Source organism: Prinia subflava, chromosome 13 (genome assembly GCF_021018805.1).
Source record: "Prinia subflava isolate CZ2003 ecotype Zambia chromosome 13, Cam_Psub_1.2, whole genome shotgun sequence".
Lineage (NCBI taxonomy): Eukaryota > Metazoa > Chordata > Aves > Passeriformes > Cisticolidae > Prinia > Prinia subflava.
In genome coordinates this window covers 12,924,294-12,936,574 of record NC_086259.1, presented here as the reverse complement: position 1 = coordinate 12,936,574, position 12,281 = coordinate 12,924,294, and the positions used below count along the sequence as shown (strand labels likewise).

Genomic DNA, 12,281 nt, shown 5'->3' with positions numbered 1-12,281 from the left:
TAAAATTATCTGGAGATGATGTGATGCACTCTATCTCATATTGTAGCCTTTCTCCCTAAAGCTGACAGAAAAGGTTAACAGAAGGGAATTTCACAGGAAAGAAAATTATTTTCAGAAGAAGAGACACAAAATTGTTGCCTAACTCTTGTGGGAGTCTCTTGCTGATTGCCAAAGGGATGTTTGAAGCCTGGCAGTGTTGAGTGCACGTGTGTGGGCACGAGCACACGGTCCCTGCTGGGAGCTCTGGGCTGGGTGGGGAGGGACTGCAGGCTCTGAGCCCTGCAGGGACAGGGACAGGGCAGTGCTGGGCTGGGAGCCCCGGCCGTCCCCTGGGAGCCCCGGCCGTCCCCTGGGAGCCCACCTGCCTCAGGGGGGTGAACTGAACTGGAGGGGAAAGAATGATTGTGATGTTACAAACTACTGCTTTGCTTGCTGCTTGAATTGGGAGGTTTGTGCCTTCAGTTGGTCGTGTTCTTAGCTGTGTTAATGTGCTGGATAAGGTGAGTGATCATTTCGTGGTTGCTGATCCTCGCTGTTTGTTGATGCAGGCAAGAAGACAGCAAGACCCTAGTCCTGGCTCCACCCTGGGCAGCGGCGACGATCTCAAACTACGTTAATGAGCAGCAGGCGTCCCACGGGTCTGCACACGTGCATTGCTTCTACTTGGCAAAGGATTGAATAAAAGACCAGAAACTGTGAGAACTGGGTATATTATGGTCTGTTTCCTGACCTGCGGCAGTCCAAGTCACCACGAACTGCCATGGTTTGCACTATGTTTATGTTACAATACCTGCATTTCCCATTTTAAGCATGTAGCCAGTGGCAATTCGAAATTTTGTTTTTTCTATGCAAACTTGTTTTTGTTGGCACTATTTTAGTGAAATGGAAACTTATGCAGCTATAAAACCATTTTTCTCAACTGTAATAAAAGTTGTCACTTAAAAATAGGTCAAGATATTACAGATATAGAACAACTTTTGGTTTTGTTTTTGGGTTTGTTTTCTTTTTTTTTTTTTTTTTTTTGTAAAGTGCTGGAAGCCAATGCATTCCAAGCTTAATTTTTTAATATGGGCTTTTGGAATTTTGATTGTCTTTATTATGTTCCTGCTTTATTTTAGATAATGCATTCTTACCTTTCTTTCAGTTTTCTTTTTTCTAAATTTGCAAGACCTTCTTAAAACTGCTGACATTATTTTGCATTATTTCCAAGCTAAACCCAGTGAATCAGAGCTGTTGGAATCAGTTTTCAAACTTTGTGGGTTTGTAAACGTTACAGTTGCAGTATTCTTTTAACTGCTAACAATTCATTGGTTCCACTTCTAAAATGATGAAAATCTTAAAATCTGTATTTTCACACATTATTGCATTCTGCCCTGTTATCTGTCTTAGATTTTATTCTGTTCCAAGTGAGTTTGGGTGGCTGTTATACCCTGTATATAGTGCTTTACTGAAACTCAGAGGAAGTCACAGGCTGGCTTCTGTTTTATTCAGGGATTTTTTTAACTAGTTCTTCAGAGGGATACTGCAACTCCACAATCAGATTCAACAGCGTTTAAACTGGGAACAAAAGTGATCAGCTGCCAAGGTGATATGTATTAAATCATGTTTAAAATAACTGCTTTAAGTATATTTTATATCTTAGGCTTTTTGTAAAGTTGTGCTGAATGGTGAAAAGCTGAGATGAGCTTGTGTGCAGGAGTCTCGTGCTGCACATAGGCTCCTTCTATTAAATCTTATGCAAATTAAGACTGTTGCAGTATATATTGCATTTTCTAACAGGGTAAGATTTGGGATGAATTAATGTATGAATTAATCTTGTTTTATTTGGGGTGATGGTGAATGCACTTGCTCCAAAGGTTTCATTGCATCCAATATTTGAAGAAAATCGATTAGAAATGTGATGTCATTTGGCTTTATTAAAATATGGTGCTTCCTATACAGCCTGATTGATTAAAAATGTCATTTAAATACCTTTTTAAAATAAGGGATCTGAATTCAGTATTTTAAGAATTATTTTAAAGGTCTATATGGTTAGAACGGTTAAATCATCATTAAATTCTATAAGACAATAATACATTCCTCATTAATGGCAAAACAATTGATGCAAAAGAGGTCTTGCAAAAATGTAAGCAGATGTCAATGTGAAGGAGAATCTTTGTATGTTAATAATATGAATATTTAACATTCACTTAAAAATGTCATTAACTGTAAACTGTGAGAATGTCATCAAATAGAAATATTTTGATACTTCAATTTAAATGTGATTCACCTGAAAGAATCTTTTTCACTCTGTGGCCACATATTCTTCTTGCTCTTCTTCCCCCAAAGAAATAATTTTTCTAAAGTGTTTCTGCAAAGAGTTATTTAAGGGACACACGCATGTATCTGCACGCATCCCTAGCCTTGGATCTTCTCTGCCATCTGTGTATTTTTGATGGAATAGTCTGAAGATTTATTTTAAAAGGTTTTCCTAACGTTTCAGACAGTGGTTTTAAACCATAAGTACACAGGAAATGATGCTATCAGATATTAACGTTGCTATCTCTGTGTAAATACTGAACCTTCCCTATCATCATTTAGCATTCTGCTGCTTTCCGTATCTTAATGCTGGCATTAAGATCACAGCCCTTACCCTCTGCTGGTTAGTGCAGACTTTTTAAAGTGCATTTTAAGTTATTGATGCAATTTGATATTTTTCATAATTTCTATTTAAACTGAAGTTGCATCATCTTTCTTGAATTCATCTCCTGTAAGAGTTGCCTTAAGCTACAGGATTGCTTTTGCTACTTTTTGTGTTGTATGTTTAACTTTCATAATAAACTTCTGTGTAGTGAAAACGAGGTGCTGTAAGTTTATTTGACTCCCTGGTAGTCCCTGCTGATGTATTTTGTTGAGGTGCAAGGCTGCCTTGGTGTCCGTGGCTAAAGCAGTGGTGACATCCAGTGGTCACTTAGATAAGTGACCCCTCTCCTCCGCTGTGCTCAGCTGCTCTCTGGGAGCAGCCTTTAATAAAAGGGTCTGCATGGGGGAAAATGTGGATTTTACTGCCCTGAAACTCTTGTTTCTTACAACTGATACTCCTGCTTACTCTGAAAGCATGGATCTGCTCCAGGGGCCCCAAGCAAGGTGCTGTGTGTGCTCACAGAGTGCTGTTCGTGGGCACATTGTGAGAGCAGCCACTAAACCTTGGTAACTGTGCTGCTTTGGGCAATTCCATGCCCAAAAGTGGAATTCCATGTGTAAGTTCAGGAAATGGGGAAATGCTGTAGAGTTCTGTGGGGAAAATATGAATGTTGGACACTACACCTGAAAACCTTCTGAAGCTGCTAAAATTTTAGGTGGTATAACTTCAAATACCAAACACTGACTGACAGTGGTTAAGTACTGAAATCAGGTAGAGGGTTGCTTGTTTCATAACAATGCTTTAGGAACATTTACATGCAAAAGGATAATCAGCAGCCCTAATTTAGTCTTTTATGATCTGTCTGTGAACAGACCAGGCTGCACCAAAGAAAAACAGCACTGCTGTGACCTGTGGCTTTCCTGTAAATGTTCTTCAGTGTGAATGGGAGGTTGCTTTTAAAGGAGACAAAAAAAACCCCAAAAAACACCATGTTGCTCTGCTTCTTGCTGAGGGCAAATGGTGTCTGTCAGCTGCTGCAGGCTCTGCTGTGTTTTAAAGGCACCTGTAGACAGCTGGCCATAAAGCTGTGGGGTAATTTGTGCATTTACCTGCAAGCTGATGGAAGGATTCACTTTTCTGCCCAAGCTTCATCACAAGTGGATGAGCACAGTACTTGTACAGCCTTTTCTTGGCTGAAGGCAAAGGACAGAGGCACTTTGTCCTCTGGCTCTTCCTAGATGGAATTTGCCTCTCAAGCATGTGACTAGCAAAGGGAATCTGAAATCTGCCTGCATGAGGCACAAACAGCAGAAAAGAATTTTAAAAGCATTACAGTCCAGTGCTTTAACTAGCATGGCTTAGGGATGGCTGTCCTTGATGTGGGAGTGAAAGACCACTGGAGATGCTGGAACTGAGAAAGATGTCAGGACCTGGAGCCCAACCACAGCAGGTGAGGTATGGTCACTTCCAGCTGGTTATTTTAACCTCCTGTCTTACATGACCTCTTCTGAACCCAAGAGAACACAGAGTATTAACTGGTTCTCAGAATTCTGAAATAGTTTGGGTTGAAAGGGAGCTTAAAGCTCATCTAGTTCCAACCTCCCACGAGACCAGGTTGTTCAGAGCCCCATCCAAGTTGGCCTCAAGCGCTTCCAGGGATGAAGCTTGCTTCTCTGGGCAACCTGTGCCAGGGCTTACCCCCACAGGGAAGAATTTCTTCTGATTTAAACCTCTTCTCTGTCAGTTTGAAGGCATTTCCCCTTGTCCTGTCAGTCCTTGTCAAAGGTCTCTCTCCAGCCTCTTTGCTTACTGGGAGGGCTCTGAGGTCTCCCTGAGCCTTCTCCAGGCTGAAGTCTACACAGAGAGGTTCTCCAGCCCTCAGAGCTGCTTTGTGGTCTCCTCTGGGCTTGCTCCAGCAGGTCCATGTCCTTTTGTTAAGGACCCCAGAGCTGGATGCAGCATTGCAGGTGGGGTTCTTGATGTTCAGTCTCTTTAGTAAAAAGTCCTCAATACATGGATAAGCATGTTTCCTAGTTTCTGCTGAGGGAAACAGCAGCCCTCCTGGGCTCATGGTCCCCTTTCTGAAAGCAGAAAACTGAGAAAATGAACTGTGAGTGAAAACAGCACCTTTTCTGTTCCTGCAGATCTCTGATGGTTTGTCTAATAACAAGCCTTGTTCAGGTGAGAGCTGGGAAGTTAGATGAAGATGTGGTTTCAGAGAACTCCAGAACTGCATGGCCTGGGATGATCTTGGCAGGACTTTTATATGGTTTTTTTTTTTTTTTTGTTTGCTGTTAGTTCAGGACTCCACTCTGTCGTAGATGTATTAAAGAATACATCCTGTCTGCACAGAAATAGGACCAATTTCTGTGAAGTTGCATTATTTTGTTACTACATTTCCAATGCAAATAAGAGAATGACAGAAATGGCTTCAAGGATGGGAATTGCAGTGAGAAGTTAGAGCAGAGTGAACATTTGCATGGGCAACATTTCTCGTAGCTCATTTGCCTGACATCCTGTCTTCACACTGCCACCAAATGCAAATCCCAGGCTATGCATATTCATCAACTGCTGCATCCTCAGAGCTGCTCAGGGTTTAAGTAACTATTAAATAGGTTTCTCAATTACAGGTTTAGATAAGTGAATTTTCAGAATTGCCTTGGGCTCATTTCTTAAAGCTCAGGAGTGAGAGGGGGAAAAAGTAGCACAGAAGAGCTGAGTGCTGCCTCTCTGGTGCTATCACCTGGCACAGCGGATGACTGGGAAAGGAGTGGGAAACCAGAAAGCTTCTTGCTCAGTTTTGTGCCTCTTACTGGGCCTGGACCACAGCTTATCACAGCTGGTGAGAGTTCTGCCAAGCCTTTGTTGCTTCCCACAACTCTTCTGATATGTAACTGTTTTCTACCCTGTTGACTTGATGATGGGTCCTGGAGGACATGGCTTTTCCTGGGGCTCTACTTTTTCTACAGGCTGTGATTCTCTGCTTTTGATAGGAACTGGTGGCTTTCCCACCTTTCCCTCTTTACAACCTTCTTTCTTCCCTGAAGCAGGTCATGGGTTTAACTTGAAAAGAGAAAGACCTTCTAGAGATGGAGCAAGGTTTCCACCTAAAGCTCCTGACTTTTGCAGCTGTTATCCACTGGCTTGCTGGGAGAGCCTGTCCCTCTGAGCCTTTCCCACCTGCATTCCCAACCCTTTCGGCTCTTGTTATTTATACCTATATATAAAACCCAGCAAAGCCTAGACATAGAGGAACAAGCAGTGTAAGGGAACCAAAGGTTTTTGTCTGTGACTGTTATTGAAGCAGATGACTGGCGTGGTTCTGCTGCTCTTGCAGGATTTTGGAACAATTTCAGAGCTTGGGCCCCTCACAGCAGTGGTGCACAGGGGCAGTGACCTCCCAGTGAAACCCTGGGCGCTCTAAGCTTGGAGGAGAGCAGAGAGGTTGGTGGAGGGAATGTGGGTTTCCTGCTGGATTGCAAACCAAGCTCTGGGGGGAACAACACTTACCAGAAGACAATTCTTAATAAAGAGGCAGCTCTACCCAGAAACACCCAACTGGCCATCACCTCAGAGCCAGGAAGGCTGCTGAGTGTCTCTCTTCCCAGAATGATGTGCCAGCTACCCCGAGGAAGCACCAGGTGCCCTCCCACCCCACCAGGGGCTGAACAACCCTGTCCTTCCCAGCACTGCAGCCCCTGCTCCCCGATGGCCCCTGCATGGGGCAGCACCATGGTGAGACACCTGCTCTAGAGCTGAGATAGTGCAATCCCCTTCCGGAACCATCCAGCCCCTCACTGGCCTTCCCCAGTTGCCCCAGCCAGCCAGAGGGTTGCCACCAGCCTGCAGACACCTGGGTAGCCCATCCATGGAGCCAGGGGCCTGTGCCCACAGCTGCTGCAGCCCAGGAGGAGGAGGATGGGTGGGGAAGCTCAGCCCTGCAAGAGAGGCAGCTGTGATCCAGCTCCAGGTCACAGAATCAGATAATGCTCAGGGCTGGAGGAAATCTTAGAGAGCATTTAGTCCAGCCCCCCTGTGATGGGCAGGGAGCCTTCCAGATCATTTGCTCTGGCTGTGTTTGAGGTCTGGGGGCCAGGGCGAGGAGGAAAGGCAGGGACAGGCAGAGTTGCAAGCACAGACTATCCCTGGGCTGCCCGGGGATTGCCTTCTGCTCAGGTCAGAGCTGCTGCTGAGGAACCCCCAAACACTTTCTTGGCAGTGACAGCCCCAGCCCAGAGCCACTTGGCGGATGCTCCCACACAGATGAGAGGACAGATCCTCTTTTTGGTTCTGCTTTCAGTTCTGCTCTTCAGAGCACATCTGGTGTGTGACTGCCGGGACCTGGTGCTGGTGGTCCAGTGGGCTGCATGACTTTCTGAAACCACCAACCCCAACAAGGTGCCTCCTCACCAGCCCCTTCAAACCCTCTCCAGCCCTAGAGCTCAGCAGCTGGGGCAGGATGTGCCAGTGGGACCATGGGGCACTACACTGGGAGTGAACTCAAAGAGCACCTCTGTCATTGGTTCTACCCATCACAGCCCATGAGAAAGATTCAAGTCACCAGAAGTCAGAGACAAAATGGGCAGAGATCTTCAGGGGCTCTGAGAGGGCCCTGCAGCTCTGACTCATCTCCCTTTAAATGATGAAGCCCCGAGCACCAGGGCTGGAGCAGGCTGGTGTAGGGGGCTGACCCCCCTCCCTCCTTCTCATACCATGGCCTTTCCTCATCAGCAGCTGTGACAATCAAATATCCCTTTTGGAAATATATCTGGAGGTGAAACTGAGCCCAGGTGAAAGCCCTGCCACACATGCAGCACTCCTGGATGCATAAACCGTTGCAATAAGCGGTTTGGGGATTCTGTAGAATCCCCAAATCAATCTTTTACCTTTTTATTTTTTCTTCATAAAACCTGTGCTTTAAATCACTTTATTTTTACAGAATCCCTGTGCTTTACCCCAAGGTAAAATTTCCCACCAAGTTTCAATGCATGCCTGCCTGGGCAGCAGCTGAAGGCAGGATGCAGCGGCCGGTGGCTCCTGGAAGGACAGATGGTCCCTGGCAGCCGCTGGCTCGGTGCTGAGCGATCGAGAAGGGGCGGGCGAGCATCCCCCGTGCCGGTGCCCCTGTCCTGCCGCAGCCCCGCTCCCTGCCCGGCCCCGCGGCGAGCTGGGCTTCGCACCCTGCCCACGCCCGGCACAGAGAAACCAGCGCATCTGCTTCTAATGAAGCCGAAGCCCATTCAGATCTAGCCCTGCCCGAATGAGAGCTTTAGAAATATATCTGGAGTTCTGTGGAATGCGCATGAAGTGTGCCGGGCGGGGGACGCTGCCCCGGGGCGCTGCTGCCCTGCGGTGAGCAGCCCTGGCCGGGGCCTGCTTTCACTGCTGCTCCCTCTCCTTCCCGGGAGTGCTCCATGCCCATCCATCCTGCCCTCCTCCTCAGCCCAGCCCTGGGAAATGCCCTGTGCCGTGGGGCAGGGGCTGTGCCTCTGCTTGGTCAGCGTTTAAGGTGCCATCGCATCAGCACCCTCGGGTGAGCTCTGGGACCCTCCCGTTCGTGCCCATCTCCAGGCACCCAGCACGGTGCAAAAATTCAAGAGAGCTTTTGCAGCTGCCAGAAGCCCAAATGTGGGATGTGAGCAGTGATGCTGGTGATGGCCGTGGGCCCGAATGAGGACGGGCTGCAGCATTGCCGTGCTCCCCACAGCCCATGCCAGGCACACATCACCTCCCTACCCCTGCCACTCACGGAATCGCCTCCAAAATCCTTATTGTCGATGGGCCGCACCGCCGCCAGCCCAGCACACCCAGCAGGGAGGAGGATGCTGTCCTGGAGGCTCTGGACAAGGCTCAGGACAGGCTGGAGGCTGTGTGTGTGCAGGACACCGGCCCGGTGGAGAAAGGCGCTCTGAGCCCTGCGGGTGCAGCTCTGCGCACCGCGCCGGGAGCTGATGCTGCACATCCCGCCCTGCCAACCCCTCCAGCGGGGCTCGGGGTCACTGAAAACCATCCCGACAGCGCAGGGCAGGACCTGCTCAGAGCAGGCGAGGAGGGGAGAAGTGCTGAGCCAGGGAAGAACGGAGCCAGGGGTGTCCCCTGGGAAGGTCCTGGTTCGGTGCTGCCAGCAGCCCCTGCCCGCCCGGGCACCCCGGCCTGGCACTGATGGGGCACTGCCCAGCTCGGTGGGACCCGAAACCCTTGGCCGAGGGATAAATCCCCCTGAAGAGGTGCGATAATCCCCCGTTGGAGAGTACAAGGTTCCCTCTTGGAGCTGCCGACCCTGCTTGGATCCATTCCTAAACGCCAGCCCAGAGCCCCGCGGCAGGAAATGCAGAAATGCACCTCCCAAAAATCAGAGCAGCTTCAGACCTTTGTAGCAAATGTCTTTCCTCCAACTGAATCAGTGCTGCCAAGGCTGGGATCTGCTTCCAGCCCATTTTTACGAGCAGCCACAGGGCAGATTTCCTTCCAGAGCTGATCTGTGCTGCTCTCGAATCCGATCGGGAGAGGGCAGCTCTCCCTCGTTGCATCCCGCGCCTGCCAGCCCTGGAGAGCTTCTCTCCTTCCTGGTGACTTCTGCAATTTTCTGCTTTCTTTTAACCGGCTGGGTTGAGAAGCCCAGCTCTTCTCAGCCAACATCTCCCCCCATATATGTAGAATTTAGAAAAAACACTTAAGTAAAAAATAGTCAGAAAAATTTTAGAAAAAAACCGTGAAAATCCATTAATGCCCTATAGCTGCTGATCTCACCCCAAAATGTGATGGTATCACAAGGCTTTGGTAGAAGCATCTTCAATGGATGCACCCACTGCCATTCACTCAGTCAGAAACATTAACAGACTTTAAAAACTGATTATGATTTTCAGAAAGCTGTGCATTGCTTCCTGAGCCCTGAGGCTGAATTTTCCAAAAAGTGTTTCATACACTGGAGAGTAAGAAGCGTAATTTTATTTTTTGAAAATTTAAGATTTGCCTGTCACAAGCAGTTGTCAAAATGGGTGCCTGATGGGTTTGGGGAAGAAGAGGTGTTGAGGGATCTGGGAATTCTTATGACTAGGAATTTTCATAATCAGAATTTTCATAACTGCTGGCTCAGCTGTGAAAAAAAAAAATCCTCACCTAACCCAGCTTGCAGCTGGATTTCCAGGTGGGAGAGGCTCTCCTGGAGAGAGGACCAAGCCAGTGCTCAGTGGAGGTGGGGCTGACCCTGGGGGTTTCCAGCATCTCTCTGGAGCTGGTGATCACCTGTGCAAACCACTCACTGCCACTGAAGCCAGGGGCTCAAAAGCAACCCCAGAGCTGCTCAACCAGACAGCAGCCATGCAAATAGCCTTGGGTGGGTTGTCTGCCTTCTGGGACTTGGGATTTTGTTTCTTCTTAGCTTTTCTTGGCTGATAGACTGAGGAATGTGCTCTGAAAGGAAACCAGCTGCTCTGGGAATCCAGGGAGGAGGCCTTAGGTGCATGGGGGAGTTTTCTGCACCCAGAGAAGGAGGGGGCCTGGGCTCTGTGGTGGGTATGGAGGTGCTCCATCTCAGCTGGGCCCGCACTTCCATCCTCCAGGGTGCTGTGGTGGGATTTTCAGCCAGCTGGGATTTATTGTTGGTCTGTGCTTCTGCCTGGGACCTCCTCCTCACCATTGGGATCCCTGCACCTCACCAGAAAACACCCAGCCCTGTAGGGTGCCACTGCCCTTTCCTGCCCACAGCAACTGGGTTCTGCCCTCCTGGCAATGTCAGGGGTGTGTTTGAAGCTCGGGGAGAGGTGCCAGCCCCTTGTGGATGCATTGGTGAAGGTTTTAAAGAGCAAAGCCCCAGAGCTGGCAGTGCCCAGCCCTTCTCCACCTAGCCTGGAGTTTGGGTTGATGTGTGAAAATGGGTGGCAGCAGAGAGGCACACGCAGAAATCATTTCTGTTTTTCCGCCACTGTATTTGGCCTTTACTCTCCTTGGTGAATTTGGCTTGTACTCATGATACTCTCTTACAAGGGATGCTGAATCTTTTTCAATGAAAGCCCAGACTGTTGTATCCCCCAGTTTGCAGCACTGGGCATTCAAAGGGCATCACCAAACACAAGAATAAGGTGGAGAAGGGTTTCTGCAAAGCCCAAAATAATCTGTACCCACCTGTTTTCTACCCAGCACCTCAACCTGAGGGCTGCACGTGCCATGGACCTGCTTAAAAGTAGGGGCTGTGCTTTGTGTTAAATGAATGAGGCATGCAAAATTGTGAGTGACATATTTGTTCCCTCAAGTACCTTCCTTATGGGTGTCACAACATGAACTTACATATAAATAATACACAGATAGTGTATATACACATATATATATATTTCATGCATCTATAGTGAGCTGGAGAGAGGCAAGTGGCTCATAATGATTAGCCCTGCTCCTGGGAGAGGAAAGGCTAATTTCTGATTTAGAGCCAATAAAGATGTGTCAGAGGGCTGGAGTGAAGGGGAAACACTGACACCACCTCTGTGCTTTTCAGCATATTAAGATGTCACCATGCTTGGTTAAAAAAAAAAAAAAAAAAGCAAGCTAGGCATGAATAATAAATAGAGCAATATGCAGCTGACTTCAAGGGAAAACTGATTTCCCTGGGGCTTGCTCCACGCCATATACATTAAAATCTCACCTGCTTTGACAGCTCTGTGACCTGAAGAGAGATGCTGAGCAATGTGGTGTTCAGAGCAGAGCCTGGCTGAGGTCCTGCTCCCAAACATGATTTCTTTTTAATGCTTTGATCCCCCTGCCAGTAATGGCTTGCTCTGCCTGTGGGAAGGAGCCACAGTGCAAACCTAGCTGAAGTTATGTTTGACTTAGTTTTTTTGCAAAATATGCAACCTCAAATCTGTGTGGTGGGCTGCCTGAAGGGTTTGCTTTACTGGTGTTTTCTGTCCTGCTGTGGGACAGTCCATGTGATGGGGCTGCCCTGCCCTGGGACAGGGTGGGCACAGGGATGGGTGTCAGGCTAGGGCTGAGCATCACCACCTGCAGAGATGCAGCAGAGGAGAGAGGACAGAAGATGGGTAGCACCCAAGGAGATGTTTTTCTACTGCCACACTCAAATAAATATGGAAAAATGCATCTCCCCCCACTCTCTGCCCCTCCTGGAGCCTTGACCTGCCAACAGAAGGAGCTACAGCTGCTTCCATACCCTCTGCACCCTCTTGAATTTCCATCACTTGTGCAGCCCTGCTCCAGAGGAGGAGTCACTTTATATGAGCATGGCAAGGGTCCATATCCTTGGTTTTTCACTTTTAGTTCTTTATTTGGGCAATGCTTTACCTGATGTCTTTCATCTTGGATTGAGTTTCCACCATAAAAACGAGGGCTGGTCTGGTGTGGGTTGTCCCAGGTGGTGCCACATCCTGCCATACTGGGAGAGCTCAGTTTCCTCCTCAGCTCCGTGGATATTTCTGGCACCTGGGGTCTTTAGGTGTAACCAGAACAGGTTCCTGCGTGGGGAGCCCTGTCCCAAGGGAAATGTGGGTTTTCCTGGGGTCAGAACTCCTGGGTGGCAGCGTCCCTGTTTGCTCAGACAACACTGCAAAGCCAATGACCTCGTTACTCCTCTCTTCCTTACTGAGTCACGCCTGAGCCCAGTCCGGTAACTTTGTCGTGCCACTGACTAATTTCTCCTTAACTGTTCTTTCCT

General features: G+C 48.2%; 1 protein-coding gene across 2 annotated transcripts in view; it reads left to right on the top strand.

The window, feature by feature from the left end:
* The window catches only part of CBFB (core-binding factor subunit beta), a 37,811-nt gene extending 34,971 nt beyond the window's left edge, over positions 1-2,840 (top strand). For both annotated transcript variants that reach the window (XM_063410497.1, XM_063410498.1), the window contains exon 6: positions 549-2,840. In XM_063410497.1, coding sequence (XP_063266567.1) covers positions 549-617 — 69 coding nt within the window. In that variant the 3' untranslated portion in view covers positions 618-2,840. The remainder of the gene's footprint in view (positions 1-548) is intronic.
* Positions 2,841-12,281: the final 9,441 nt, after the last annotated feature.